The sequence below is a fragment of the Pinus tabuliformis genome, chromosome 5_2 (assembly GCF_031772625.1).
Source record: "Pinus tabuliformis cultivar Carrire ecotype Pingquan chromosome 5_2, CPIR1, whole genome shotgun sequence".
In the NCBI taxonomy this organism is placed as follows: domain Eukaryota; kingdom Viridiplantae; phylum Streptophyta; class Pinopsida; order Pinales; family Pinaceae; genus Pinus; species Pinus tabuliformis.
The window spans coordinates 558,534,937-558,551,634 of record NC_142306.1 but is presented as its reverse complement, the minus strand read 5'-3'; the positions used below and the strand labels follow the sequence as shown (position 1 = coordinate 558,551,634).

General features: G+C 37.5%; 1 protein-coding gene across 1 annotated transcript; it reads left to right on the top strand.

Moving 5' to 3' along the window:
* The first annotated feature begins 13,782 nt into the window (after positions 1-13,782).
* On the top strand, positions 13,783-16,671 carry LOC149160190 (uncharacterized). The gene is made up of 5 exons (XM_089434534.1): positions 13,783-14,753; positions 14,837-14,908; positions 15,163-15,727; positions 15,827-16,230; positions 16,524-16,671. Exons 1-5 carry the CDS (start codon positions 13,783-13,785, stop codon positions 16,669-16,671), a joined length of 2,160 nt encoding a protein of 719 aa, XP_089290660.1.
* The last annotated feature ends 27 nt before the right edge of the window (positions 16,672-16,698 follow it).

Here is a 16,698-nt window from a genome sequence, read left to right as displayed (position 1 = left end):
AAATATTGCAAGGAGGACCTTGCAAGAGAGTTTGAGATGAAGGACATGGGGCTCATGCATTAAACTCTTGGCATGGAGGTATGGCAGGCAGATGGGGAATTGTTTGTGTCTTAGGGAAAGTATTCCAATGAGATACTCAGGAGATTCCGCATTGAGAGCAGCAAATCCATGGAGACTCCTCTAGCAGGTAGCTGGAGGAAGGAAGATGATACTACAAGGGAAGTAGTGGAAGTTGTTGTTTATAGTAAGCTTGTGGGTTCACTCATTTACTTGGTGAACACATGACCGGATATGTGCTATGCAATTAACCAACTTAGTCAAGAAATGGTTAGGGCTACCAAGTTGTATTGGAAGGCGGAAAAGCATGTGTTGAGATACGTCAGGGGCACTTCTTAGTATGGATTATGGTACAAATAGACAAACAGAGTGAAGCTTCAAGGCTTGACTGATGCAGATTGGGTAGGGAGTCCATTCGACTGGAAGAGCACATCACGAGGGATCTTCAGTATTGGGTCAGAAAGAGTTTCTTGGTACAATAGGAAACAAAGATCGATTGCACTCAATTCGACAGAGGCAGAGTACATGGCTGCTAGTTAGGCAGCATGTGAGGCCATCTGGATGAGGAAGATCCTGGTTGGTTTATCTGTTCAGCAGATGGATCCAACTGTGATTTATTGCGATAATTAGAGTTGTATCAAACTCATTGAAAATCCAGTTTTTCATGATCGGACCAAGTATATTGATATTCGATATCATCCTCTCAGATATTGTGTATTGAGGTGGATTATGTTGTTAGATTACATTCCCACGGAGGAGCAAGATGCTTACATTTTGACAAAGGCATTGTCAATATGTAAATTTTATTTTCACAGAGACAGGATCAAGGTTGCTAATAATCCCTTTCTTGTTGAGAGGGAGTGTTGAGAAATGGCAACAAGAAATTCCATTTTAATTTGTCCTTGAATTAAACTAAGAATTAAAATTGAATTCTATTCTCATAGCAACTTGTAAATAGTTAAATAAGTTTAATTAACTTAATTAGCTTAGGAATTTCGAGTTGGAAGTCTTTTTTTAGTCATGTATATGTTCTCCCTAAGTTTTAGGGGTCAAGTATGAGTTTAAATTGAGTTGGAAATTAGATCGCTCATTTTATTGAGTTAAGTTCAGTTAAATTAGTTCTAAATTGTTTTTGGAACTAATAGAGGACTAACAGTTAGTTGGTGCACTAATGCATCCACTAGTGCTACTCTAGTTAACTGAATATTCCCTCATGAGAACTCATGCATGTCGATTTTGAGAAAGACCTAGTTGAGACTACAGTGCAAGGACAGTGTACTATCAGTGGTATTATTTACGATTGTGTAAATATCAAGCAGTCATCAGAGATTGATCCTATGTTTGGATTGCACAGTTTTGGAAGCATGAATCCCCTTTAAATACAGGCTATTCATCCTAGGAATTACACAAGAGATTAGGGACTTGGAGAGCTACAGAATTGGCTAAGTGTTGGCCGAGAGCTAGCTAGTGAGCTAAGAGTGTTGAGCATACTTGTGTGGAATTTTTCTAGAGAGAACAAGCTTTGTATCTTCACTCATATTTCTAATATATCCAATACAGATAGCGGGGTTTTGAGCAGTGGCTTTCCACAGATACATCTTGTGTTATGTGCCATTGATTTATCTTCTTCTTGTTCATATTATTTTCATCGAACTATTTGCTTCCACTGGTTGAAAGTAAAATTAAATTCTTGTCCTGTGCTTTAGTACATTGCATGAGCTTGTGAATCTACAAGATTTTCTACAAAGATTTTGCATGTTCTCAAGAGGGAAATGATTGTGCATATAAAATTTTGATGGAAATCAACCATTTTGTTATTCACCATGTTTTTACTCTCTTTTTAAACTTCTTCTCCCAAATCTTTGGCATATTTGGAATAAGATTTAGGGTTCAGTTTTGGGCATTTTTTGTGGAATGGTTATTTTTATCGTTTTACTTTTACTAAAATATCTTACTATATTAAGTTAGTAAAGAAATCAAGTTTTTAATAAAATGGAGGAACCAACTCACAGGACCATTTTTACCGGCAGGACCCAATTTGATAGATTGGGGTTTGAAACCTTCTAGGAGCATTTTGAGGCATCAAATGGATTTTTTGGAGGTAAAATTTTGTCTCTTTAGCACAACACCTTTTTTCTATTATACACACATTGACCTTTCCAATGACACAAGAATGACATTGATTAGTCTTTATGTAAAAGTTATTCCACTCAGAAGTTGACCATCCTGTTTACACCACCATAATTTGAGAGGATGCAACATTAGCCCCCATTATATATGGAAAAAGGGCTAGCCACATGATTATGATGAAGAATACTCTAGAAGAGTCCATATTGTAAATTTGGTTAAGGGTTGAGGTACTCAAACCTAACCACTAGTGGGTTATCGAGCTATGTTATAAATGAGTCATTAGAAGGAAAATGGGTTCCATTCTTTAGAGTGCATTTGTTCCATAGGTGAGAAAAAATAACTGAGAGGGATAGGTGATAAAGCAACTAGAGAGGATTTGTGTCAAATCGTGGTTTGTGAGTTTTTATTTAATTGTTCAATATTTTCTATATAATTTTAATTTGCATGCATATGCAATTAATACTAATCTACATATCCAGAAATTTAAATATAAATAAAACCCTAATAGTGTAGATTTCATATTTTTACATATATTTTTATCATATATGAAGTGATGGGCTATCCAGTGGAATATTTTTAAATATATTTTTATCATATATGAAGTGATGAACTGATCAGTGGAATATCCACAACAATTTACGGATCATATTGGTATCAGAGCAAGTTTCTTTGGGTATATTGTGGATATTTGCAGGGGATATAGATCGGTTAGGCCAAAAGTCATAAAACCCTAATCATGGCCAACAAATAGGTGAATGACCCTTGTGATCCTACAAAGGATATTTTTTCGTAGATGGAAGCACATGTTACATATATAAGTCATAATTTGAATATCCTCATGTCGGCCTTGAGAAATAAGCTCGAGATATTTAGAGACGATGGGGGTTCTAATGCAGAGAACAAATTATAGGGGAGATCAGGAGATCAACAAGAAACAAAGAACCAACCAAAGAAAGGACTTGGAAAAGATCAACCTAGTTCAAGTGTCATGTATCATTCATAGTCCCTGCTTCAAATGGAAGCAAAGGTTGATATCAAACCATAACAAGGTGAGATTATAAATTAGATTTTTATTTTAGTATCCATCGTGTTGATGAAGAAAACAAGATTTCATTTGCATGACTAAAAGTAGAGGGCCATACCCTCACTTGGTGAGAAGGACACACACATGCGCGTGCAGACACACACACATGCATGTATATTTTTGAATGTACTTTTGATTACACTTTCATTTTACCACCCTTTGTATAATTTCCTATAATAATGCTCTTAATTTGTGTTTCTTATTGTCATGAGTTTTAGACTGGAAATGTTGAAGATTCATGATTGCGTGAGCTTAATAGACTACTATGACCATGAGTCATCCTCGTTTTAAAGCTTAAATTCAATATTATCGGCATCACTAACCTACCTCACTACAAGTGACTTTCATAGGATAGGAATGCAAAAGTGTGGGACAAGGGTTACTTAGATAAGCATGCTCCTTGAATTCAATATATTGATGTTAAGGCCATCATTTGCGTACCCTAGGTATTATTTTATTAATGATTCTAACATTGTTTACAATCAATTGATGTAAATTTTGACAAGACATTGAAGTGCATTATTGGTCTTAAACATCATTTAGATGACCTATGATTAACATCATTAAAGGAATGTTTAAAGGAGATAATTTTTTCATATTTTTCATTGGCTTAACATTCATAGATGTGGATAAACTGGAGTTCTTAACTCAAGAGGTCATTATATTGATGCTTCAAAGATGTTGTAAAAGTCAAACCAAATTAAATTTGAATGGTTTTCTTGAAATATATTATTTCAACATTTAAACATTGAAGCAATGTGATATTAACATTTCCTTTTGACCCATATCAAGAATTGCTTATTGTATGCTATTAATTTATCTTTTTCAAGATCAATTTGTTTGCTATTATACTATTGTAGGTTAAATACTTTCGAACCTATCTAAGAATTCTCACAACTAAGGGAAGGAACAAACCCTCGGATTCTCCAACCTAATTTTCTTGCTATAAAATATATTTTTTTACATTAAATAGTTTCAAAGCTAGTTAAGCATTTTCACCCAGGGAATGGATAAACCCAAAGATGTCATCCAAATTGCTTGAACACAAAAGAAAATGGGTTAATTAACTTGATTCTTGTTGGTTGCATTATTTAGATGGGGTCGAATGGCTAATTCAATTACCATTGTTATTACATGCTTTCCATTTTCTTTTATTCATGTCAAAAAATTATTTAAATTTTGTAGAACAGAATGAACTAATCCTTTTCATTTATTGTCAATGAAATTTTTAAACCTAATAAGCAATTATAGGTCATTAATTTAAGCATTCAATTAACCTTACTCCTCTCTCTCTTGCTTCTCCGCTTAGTAATTTTCTCTTATACGCGCATCTTTAATCTAAACAATTCTTCTTAAATCATCTAGTATATCACTATAACTATTATATTATAAAGTGTACATAAATATTAATATTGAAGTAAAATAATATACTATCACATAGATTTAAATTTTATGGAGAAACTTTTATCGTAAATAATATTTTATGAATTACTTTTACCTCCTAATTATTATCTATATAAAATTACTTTCTGTGTTTGTGTGTGTGGTGTGAAAAAAGGTAAAGCATCACCCATGCACCATAAATCTATTACATAAACATGGCACTAGGTATTTAAAATCAAAAATTCGAAGTTTGACATCAATATTTAATAGAAACCAATTGAAATTGACCTAGTGCAACAAGTGAGGTGATAGGTGAACCAATTGAAGTTGACTTAGTAAAATAAGTGAAGTTAACTCAATTAACCAATTGAAGTTGACTCGTTGAAAGAAGAAAACTTACTCAATGAATCAATTGAAGTTGACTTAAATAAAGGAACAATAAATTGAAATTAACCTCACTTTGTGAAAGAAGTGAAGCTAACCCAATAAACCATATAAAATTGACTTAACTAAAAAATAAAGAAATTGGAATTGACCTAACCAAAGAAGTAACAAATTGAAATTTGACCAAATGAATGTCCCTACCAACCTCTTTCACCAAGCTTTCCCATTCTTCATTGTTATTGTTTTATTATTATTATTATTATGGACAATGTTTCTAAACGTTTCAAGCTTCTACTGCAAATGATTAAATTAATCCAAATTATTGAAACTCATATACAACTAGTATTATTAGTGACCTCAAAGTAACCATGTGTTTTGTACAAAAGTGCACTAGAAGAAAGAAAGAGTATATTTGGGTAGACATGAAGATGCAATAGGTGTTCTAAAATTTTAAATATTGACAAAATCAATAGGATTATTTTGAATTAACATACTAGACTTGAAGAAGACACCAAGCTTATCAAAAAAGGGACACCTCAAAATAACTTTGGAAGAAAAGTATATATTCATTGTGAGATTGAATTTCAGATATGTAACTTTTTGGCATTAGTGTAAAAGTTAGTTACAATTAGATATGTAGTTGACTTGTAGAAATCATTTGAATCTTGTGAGTCTGAAAAGGTTCCATTTCAATTTATTAATATGTCATTCAACCATTGAAGCCTTCTTCAAAGACTTCAGCTCCTCTTGATCATATGGCTTTAGTGTTGAAATTTCCAACTCAATGCTTCGAATACTTCCTTGAGAACGTATTTCTTCTACTGTCATGGTTTTTCTTGTGTCCACCTTATTGCACACCTAAGTTGTATGAATAGCTATGAAAACCTTATTTTCAGGCTCTCATTTCTAGTCACTTTTCCTTCTCAAGCCCATTCAATCTTGCACCGAAGAATAATTTCTTCCATTATTTAGTCCCTTTTAATCATTGCCATAATTAGATGAAATGAAATTGTATTAAATTCCAAAAAGTACCAAAATAGGTCATCCCTTAAGAGTTGTCCTCCTTCTAGTTGTCCTAAAAACTTGATCCTTTCAATGTTGTGAAAACACTATAAATTAGGTCAAAGCATTTGCAAAATTTATTACGCTAGAACTTAGGATTGATGGAGTATGTTATCTTGTATCACCATTAATTCATTCAACATTAGTAATTACTAATGACAATATGGGTTTGATTAAATCTAATTTACTTGTAAGTAGAATCAAAATGAAAGTGGTTGTGTTTGAAAAGGTTTTAATTGAGAGTAGAAGGAAATGGTTATCCACTTAAAAAATCCATTTATGAGAGAAAATATGGAATATCAAATCATAATGGCAGAGTCACTTACAACTTAAAATTACATTATATTTAATCTATAATCATGATGGCATTGAAGGCTTGGTGATTATTACATATATTAGAAATGATTATATAAGTGATTGAAATGCACTTGGAATTAATTTTTTTTTGGAATTGTAAATATAAGATGTGATAGGCATATTTTCTCTCATGAGAACATAAGATAATTATATATCTCTTTCCCTAAGCAATTTCCATCCCACATTTTTTTGGTTTTCTCGTTGTGTTCCTATACCAATGATTCAAATTTGTGTTTCTTGTTGTTAAGAATTCAAGGCTACCAATGGGGATGATGTATGGTTGTATCAGCTAGATAACATTTATGATTTGTCAATAATTTTATGTACTATGACTAGAATCATCACAATTATCAAGCTTGAATTCAAGATTACTGACATCACTCTTGTACATCATTATTTGGAAATAATTTTCAAAAGTCAAGAATGCAAAAGTGTGGGATGAGGTTTCTAGATAAGTATGTCCTCTAAATTTTATATATTGGTGTTAAGGACATCATTTTCATTCCCTAGTCATTTCTTTTCACTATTGTTAGCATCATTGACATTTTCTTAGTGTCAAATTCAACTAGGCATGGTATGTGCATAATGTGTATTGAACATCATTTAAATGACATTCATTAACTTCATTGAAGTGGTGTTTAAGGGAGAGATAATTTATTCATAACTACTATTGTATCAACATTAATAGATGTGTGTTAACCAACATTCTTAACTTTATAGGTCATTATATTAATGTTTGTGAAAAAAGATGCCAAAATCAAATGAAATTAAAGTTAGATGGTCTTCTTGAAAGATTTAGTTTCAATATTTACACATTAAAACAATGTTAGATTAGCATTGTTTTATATCCCAAAAGTAGAATTGTTTAATCTAAATTATTCGCTTCTCTTATCGAATGTCAATTTGTTTGTTATAGATTATTTAGTTTAAGTTAAATAATTTCAAACCTAGCTAAACATTCTCATCAAGGAATAGATAAACCATAGGGCATACAAGAAATTTGATTAAATAATTTAATGCTTGTTGGTTGTGTTATTTAGATGAGGTTGAAGGGTTAGTTCATTTACATTTATTATTATACGTTTTTCATTTTTTGTCTAATGACAATAAATTAATTAAATAGAATATAAAAAGGAAGTAATTACTCTCATTTCTTTTTTGCTCGTTTTTATTTGATTTTTTTGTTCATCCATGTAATCTAATTCTCTATTTAAACCCAATAAAAAACTAAAAATAATTAATAAGAGTTAACTCTTCTCATTTCTTTTTACTTCCACTCTTTCTAATTGTCTCCCAAAATTAGATGACAACTCCAAACACTTCCAAAATTCTTTAAATTGAATGATGACTATTATATATTATATCATATATATAAAATAACATTCAAATAATTGAAAATCTTAATAGTAAAATGAAAAAATATATTATCACATAAATTTGCACACTTCTATCATAAAACTATCCTTTTTATATTACAAAACTTTTATTAAATATAATATTTTTAAAACAATGGTTAGTTTTACATCTTAATTATTTTTTATATAAACCACACAAAGAGTTAAAAAAATTAAATATAAACCACGATAAAATTATATCATTATTATTATATTTATTAAAATTTAAAAAATCAACATGTAAATAACAAAATCCAAAACCTAGGATTGTGATAAAAGTAAAACATGATTATCCACTTACTTTGACATAGAGCCCTAAGTATTTAAAAGCAAGGAATTGAAGTTGACCCATTAAACTAAATGAAGTTGGCTTACTAGCAGAAGCAACCAACTGAAGTTGACTGATCCACTTAGTGGAAATCCCTACCAACTTCTTTCAACAAGTTTGGTTGTGCTTTACCTTTTGGATATACATTGTCTTGGGGCCATTTCAATTTGCTTCACTTTCTTTGTTTTTTTTGCCATTTTGTTATATCTTGTCTCTCATGGAGACTTTCCATTTCCTTGTCCCCGGAGCATATCAAATTTTAAGAAGCTAGTTATGCATAGTCTTTTCAACATAGGCCTCACCCTAAGCCAAGGTCCTTTTCATTAGGTTGTGTGGGTGCTCTCTTAAACACACATATTATGCACGAGATGATCTCTCTCGAAACACAAGCAACGATTTTGTTAATCCAGTTTCCTTAAAGGTAAACGTTTCCAAACGAAAAGTAGAGAAAAAGTCGACCCCGCCACCCCGTGAACTCGGCATTTACGGTTTTTACGTCCGATTGCAGCGAAATTCAAGTTGCTATATTATATTATGTTATAAATGTCAAGTATACTTCGATTTGGTAGTAATAAATGATAAATATTATATAAAAAGATTGAATGGGTTTAGTTATTTTTAAAATTTTTTAAAATTTAAAATATATAAATGTTTATTTCTCTATTTTAATTATATTTTTTTTCTCTCGGCAAAGACTAATTCTATTAACTGAAAAGCAAAATGATATTACAAGGGGTTGAGGCCTCGGACAACATCAACCGAGAACACTCAACGTAGCAAAACTGCCCCAGGATAGGGAGAACCTGGGAGAACCAGTTACAGGAAGCTAGAGAACAGATGTAGAAACCAGAGATAGACCAACATAACATAAGGATAAGACGGTATAATCACCTAGCTAGAAAACAAGACCCGAAAGCAAGACAGAGACTTTGCCCAGCAACCCAGAAGATCTTTATACTACTGCTGCCCGAGAAGAATAACAAAACCATCTGGCTGTAGATGTTGAACCAGAACTGCAACCAAAACCGCCTGAACTTGACCATACGAGACATCAGCAAAACCGAAAATGTTTGGGTAGGCCCAGGTGGCCTTATATTGCCACGTCCTCATTCAGAGGCTCCTCCACCACCGGACACACGTTGCCAATCCACATATCTTCGTTTCCTGCATTCTCGCCCTCTGGGTTCGCCGTGAGGGGATGAGTGGCAGTGGAATTACCTTCCCCGTCCACCGAGACAAAGGCTTCAGGAGGCAGAGTAACGCTGGGAGCATCGCCCCTGTCGAGCATCTTCCCCTTCCGATTCTCCAGGCTTCCCTCTGCCGTAAACTGCTCACTGCTCTGACTGCCCGCCTCTCTACAACCGCTCTGAGAAGGCTCAGACGCCACGCGCACCATAGGATGAGGCGGGATTTCTTCTTCAGAGAGGATAATAGTGATATGAGCTGTGATCATTGGCCTATTAAGATTGCTCTGAAACTTGAAGTGAGTGGTCTGAAACGCGTTGTGCGGAATCGGCCTGCGAGCAGGGCTAAGAGGAGGCAAATCCACCAGAGAGGAGGGGATATTAACAGGAGGCAGGGCAGGATCCACGGAACAGCTTGCCTTCGAACGCCTTCGGCCACCTCAGCTCCCCCCGGAGCAACTCCTCATACGATGGCGTACCATGTTGAGGTGATGAGGGGGAGGCACAGTAAAACAACACAGGAAACCACTTAGATCGCAGAAAACAGGCTTGAGAGTACGAGGAGGGCAGAACAATTCTAACCTCAAGGGAAATTGAAAGCTTACCACTGATAGCAAAGACTAACCTGCCATCAAGACCCTCAGCAGAACAGAACCACAGACAAGAGGGCGGGGTGCAAACAGGAAGCTTACCTCTGTTTGCAGAGACCAACCTTCCACCAAGACCCGCAGCTAGCCAGAGCCTGGAACATGAAGGTTGAACGCTAATAGTGGGAAGGATAGCCCAGAGCGCCATGATTATAACAGCCATAACTTCACCTTGGACGGAGCGAGCCATTAATTCAGAAATCCTACCAAATCTTCCTCGCTTAAGATTACCCATCTTGCGCCAGATGAATTCCTGGGTTGCCACGCTGGTCTGCAGCTGGCGGTACCATGCTTGTCCGTCCATCATTAAGAACCTTGGATTTCATTAATTTCACCCGCATCCGGGTCTATTTTAATTATATTAAGGTTATTTAAGTTAAGAATTAATTTTTATGAGTTTTAAAGTAAAATTAAGTGGTGGATTATTTAGAAATTTTTTCAAACAAAAGTATCTGTTATTTTTTGAAAAACACTTCCTCTTAAATTACTTGATCCTTAGACGGTATTAGCCATAGTGAACATTAATCATCATTTAAAATAATAAAATCTAATTATTGAATTTAAATACAGCTTAATACTTCCTATATATATATATATATATATAACTTTATTAAATGACTAGGGTTTTTCGGTGCAGCTGTCGGTATGGACCTCGATGCTGTAGACTATTCGGATGAACCGCTGGAGGAAGGCTCCATCTGGCAGTCCACGTATGCCGCCTCTGAAGGTATGTTAAATTTCAGTGAGGGTTATTCTGGCAATTTTGAAGGTTACCCACAGTTCTTTGGACCGGAAAATTCTGCTCCTATACTATCGGAGGAACCCCCTGTTTGGCCGGCTTTCTCATCGCTTCCGTCGTCCCCGTCCACCCTAGGGTTTATTACGGGATGTATTAACCCTTCGCTGGATTTGGAAGCTCCTTTACTGGACCAATTGCCCCACCTGACCAAGCCATCCACTGAGATACCCTCAGCTAAGCCACAGTTTATCGACCCTAATCCCTCCTCCTCTGTTGTGCCCCCCTCGGGTAGCTTTACCTCTATTCTGCCGCTCTTGGAGGCCATCCCTGAAAATCCTTCAAACCCTAACCCCTCGACCGAGGTCCCTAACCCAGCGAGGGTTTCAGAGCTACCCCCCCCCCCCCCCCCCCCCTCTCGACCTCCTGCCCCCAGAAGAAGCAAAAGTGCTTTAAGTCTAAGGTGGATGATGTGATCTTGAGACTAGAAGAGGACATTCAGTGGGGTGATACTATGGACTTTGCAGATAGGGTTTTGGTGGGCAGAATCAGAGGCAGGAACTATTCGGCAGCTCGATTGAAGACCTGGGCAACAGAGATTTGGGGTCATCACCTGGCGGACATCCCTTTTGTTCAAACTTTTGTGAGGGGATGGTTTGCATTGAGATTTGCTAGGGTTGATCACATGAATTGGATCCTTTCCTCTTTTTGGCACTTTGAACAAGCCCTTGTGTTACTAAAGCGATGGACGCCTCTATTTGACCCTGAAACTAAGCAAATTGGTGTTGGCCCTATTTGGATCAGGCTACCCGGCCTGCCATTACAGTATTGGTTTGAGGACATTTTCAGAAGGATTGGGAACTCGCTTGGCACCTATATGGAGTATGATAAATCCTACCAGACTATGGGCATGATGGCTTTCACGAGGATTTTAGTACATCTGGACACTAAAGGCGGACTGCAGGAGCATATCACGATTCAGTGGAAATCTTCCTCGCGTAAACAACTCTTAGATTATGAAGGTATTCCATATCGTTGTAGAAGATGCCATAAGGTGGGACATCTCTTCAGGGATTGCCCACTCAATCGAAAAAACATAAAGATTGCACAGGATGTGGATATGGATCCCCCTATTGATCAGCCTCAACAGCCTGCCGTAGTGGATCATACAGAGGAGTAGTTAAAGACCTCTGAAAAAGCATGGCAAGGCCCCCATTCAGCCTTCCTCTCCTCCAATGACAAGATCCAGGGCAGCCCAGGGTGAAGTTTTCTCATCGGGTATGTCTATCTCTTCTCATGCTCCTGTATCTTATCATGAGGCATCTCTTTCATCTCATTCATCTCATTTTATTAATCATGCATTGGCTCCACCAGATCACTTCTTCTCGCCTCCCATCTTTGCCTCATTGGATCATCTGATCCTTCATCTAGCAAGACAGGCTCTGGCCTCCTTTCTATCCTACTCCCTGTCCCACCTCCTCCGATATACACTCCTTGTCACCCTTTTAATTTTCCACTCTCCTTTCACCCTCCACCTTCCCCATCAGTATCCTCCTCCTCGAGATACCCTCTTCACTCCAAAGCCAAAAATAAAGGATCGAATGCAGTTGGTTTAGACGCAGAGGCTTCTCCTACTTCCCATAAGCCAACCAAGGGGCGCCCTTCATCTCTTTCCAAAGCTAAATTCCAGGCTGGGGAGGAGGTAGCCCTCGAGAAACAAAAAACCATAGACAGGGTTCTTAGAGCAAAGAATGCCCTTCCCCCTCCCCCTCCATGAAGATTTTATCTTTTAACTGTCGAGGGATAGCTAGCCCTATCAAAAAACTAGCTCTAAGGCAACTCTTTTCATCTATTCCTGTGGACATAATTTTCCTACAAGAAACCCTAAGCATGACTAGTTCGATCACTCCTCTATTGGATTCATGGATGTGGGGATGGACTTTTCATGCTGTGGATTTATTTGGGTGATTTGGAGGTATTGTAATTGGTTTTCAGAACTGCACTATTGATTTGCGAAGTATTTGGGGAGGTGGAGGATTTATAGGGGCAAACATATACTCTGCAGCCTTGGAGACCGATTTCATAGTCATCAATGTATATGGTCCCTGTCAAGATAGGGTTGTCTTCTGGAGAAGATTATTCAACACCTCAATCATGCAGGTTGATAACATCATTCTTGGAGGAGACCTTAATTTCTCTCTGGGTTTCATGGAATCATGGGGACAATTGGCTTAGGTGGATGGACTAACTGATGTTATCACAAACCTGTTAGAGGATCATCATTGGATTGACATACCATCAGCAAAGATTCAGTACACTTGGAAGAACAATCGTATTGGGGAACACAGTCTGGCCAGGAGATTGGACCATTTTCTAGTAAAGGAAGCACTTCATGTTGAACATCCCCATATCAGGCAATGGGTGGGCATGGGAGGAATTTCATATCACTGCCCAATATACTTGGAACTAGATGACAGTGTACACAGAATCAGCGCTCCGTTCAAATTCAACTCGTCATGGATTCGGGATCCTGCATATATAAAGCTGGTGACAAAATATTGGCAATCTCACCTGATCAGAGAAAATGAGGACACTGGAGAGGGATTTGTTCGTAATCTAAAAGAGTTAAAGAGCATTTCCAAAGAATGGGCGCACAAGAAAAGGAAGCAAGAGGACTTTATCCTCAGAGAAGCAGAACAAGCCATCACAAATCTTGAAGCAAGCACAGATGGTACCTTTACCTCTGAAGATCAAAAAGAGCACATCTCTGGCCTCATCAAATAGAGAACTCAAATTTTAAAAGACAGGGAGGAAAGCTGGAGGCTTAGAAGCAAGGCGACTTGGTTAAAAGAAGGGGATGACAATACAAAGTTTTACCACAAGTTCGCCAATGGAAGGAAGGCCATAAATACTATTTGGGAGCTTGAGGATGAATAAGGGCGCATTGTTAACACTTCCAAAGATTTGGCAAGCTTATCCACTTCACATTTTAAACGTGTATACAAGGCCCCCCTGGGAGCAAACATTTTGGAAGTTATGCGTACAGCAAATCTTTTCCCTCGGTTCATCAATCAGGAGGATGAAGATGATCTCACTAAGGAAGTGACACTGGGGGAACTAGAGGCCACCATCAAATGTTTCAACAAGGATAAGATTATGGGACCAGATGGTTGGACTATCGAATTCTACATTGCGTTCTTTGATATTCTGGGGAACGACCTTCTTAAAGTAGTGGAGGATAGCAAAAAGACAGGTAGGATGTCCTCAGCCATTAAATCCACCTTTATAGCTCTCATACCCAAAATAGATAATCCCTCAACTTTCAATGATTTCTGCCCTATTCCCTTATGCGATCGTCTATATAAGATCATTGCCAATAGACTCAAACATGTCCTGTCGGCTCACATATCCCCTGAGCAATTCGCTTTCCTCCATCACAGACAAATCCATGAAGCCATTGGCATTGCACAAGAATTGATTCACTCAGTTCATCTGAGAAAGCTGAAAGGCATGATTTTAAAAGTAGATTTATCAAAGGCTTTTGACAGGGAAAATTGGTTATACATCAGAATTCTCTTAACTCATCTGGGATTCCCCTTCCTATATATCAAATGGATTATGAGCTGCATTACTAATGTCCCATTCAATGTTCTTCTTAATGGTGCTGCCACTCCATTTTTCTATGCGGAGAGAGGTCTCAGCCAGGGATGCCCCCTGTCTCCTTTACTGTTCCTTCTCATCATGGAAGGCCTAAGTAAAATAATAAGTGCTGAACATAGAAGAGGCGGAATTGTTGGCATCAAAATCGTAGATACCTACACCCTAACTCACCTTCTTTTCGTGGATGACATCCTAATTTTCTTAAATGGGGGCATAGGGGACATATCTGCTCTTCAGAACACTTTTGACCTCTTTCAGCAGGCCACAGGCATGGTCATCAATGAAAGCAAGTCTACCTTGACTGCTCCCGAGTGCTCTCAGCATGAAATCCAATTTGCAATAAGAAGGTTTCCATTTACTCTCCTTAATTTAGAAGAGGGTTTAAGATATCTTGGATACAAGCTGAAACCCCAAGGTTATAAAATTGCAGATTGGACCTAGCTGATCTCAAAGGTGGAAAAACGTCTCAATATCTGGTACCATCAGTGCCTATCAAGAGCAGGTAGGTTGGTACTTATAAAAGCTGTTCTGGAAGCGACACCAGTGTACTGGATGACCTTGGCATGGATCCCAAGAGGAATACTGGCTAGGTTACAAAATATTTGCTGCAGGTTTTTGTGGAAGGGAAAGCAGTAAGGGAGATTATTTGCATGGGTTAAATGGGACACTATTGCTAGGCCTAAACGATGGGGAGGATGGGGTATAAAGAAATTGGATATTTTTTCGAGAGCTCTGGCTGCTAAGCTGTGTTGGCAGCTTCTTACATCTCACAGTCTATGGACCAAGGTTGCCTATGCAAAAATATATCAGCCCTGCTAATATCATGGATTGGGTCAGGCAGAACCAAAGGAGCAGCAACAACATTTCTATAATATGGAAGGCAGTGATTAACTCCATCTCTCTTATACGAGAGGGGTTAACTTGGAGAATTCAAGATGGAAATGCAGTGCGTATTGGAGCAGATCCTTGGATTGGATGTGGAAATGCCCATAGACTTCCTGTAGAAGTGATAAGATTCCTTTCCAGTCAGGGCATTTCTTATATCAACCATATTGCAGATCATACAAATTCTACTTTTTTCCAACAAGCTTGGAAATTTTCCCTTGAAATAAATCTTCCTGCTCAGTGGCATCAGGAATGGCTTGAATACACTGAAGCTCTTACTCAAGCCCATATCAGGATTACAGATGGAGAGGATGAGATTATATGGGCCTTTGCCAAACACGGGAAATATTCTCCTAAGGAGGGATATTTGAAGCTGATGGACCCTGCTAAGCCGCAACATATTGAGAACTCTTGGAAAGCACTCTGGAAACTTAAGGTTGCACCCAGGACACACATGCTCATGTGGACTATCTTGTTTAATAAGATCCCGACCGGACTAAACTTGATGAAAAGATCTTTTTATGGGCCATTCTAGTGCCACCTCTGCAGAAGGGATGAAGAGAGCACTAAGCATCTTTTTCTTGGATGCCCTGTCATTACAGAACAATGGAATCTCATTACTGCACATTACCCTTCTCTCAAATCATGGCAGGGCAGGAACATTACTGAAGCTTGGAACAATTGGTGTAATGGACACAGTGGCAAGGAAAGGAATATGCCATTAATCATGTGTTGGGCTATTTGGATAGCTAGAAATCAGACTATCTTCAATCTAAAGGACCCTCATTGGCCTTCCATATTGTCCAGGGTCATCGCTGATTTTGATCTCCTTCCTGAAGAAGACTCTAACCCTTCTACCAGAATCATTCGGCCTGAAGCTATTGATAAATCCATCCCATGGGCTTTCTTTGATGGCTCAGCCCAGGAGGATGGTTGTGGGTGTGGGGGGGGGGGCGCATATTATATATTAATGAAGCTCACTACTTCAAAATTCAAATGCCATTGGGGAGGGGCACTAATAACTTTGCTGAACTAAGTGCTGCAAAACATCTCATTCAATTTGCACTTGAAAAACATTGCATTCATCTTCAACTTTTTGGGGATTCCAAAATAGTATGCAACTGGTTAAATAGAACTTCACATTGCTCTGCATATTCATTGAGGCACATAATGGATGAGGCACACAGACTTATATCAGCTTTTGATTCATTTGTCTGTCATCACATTTACAGGGAGCGTAACATAGGGGCAGACTTCCTCTCAAAGGAGGCAGCACACAGGCAAGATGATGATTGGTTAATTCAGGAAGAAATCGATGGAGTTTTCTACCAGCATTATCATAGACCCTTCATCAATTTGCATGCTCAACAGGGGCCATAAGCCCCTCATGTTTTTCGAACATTTTGT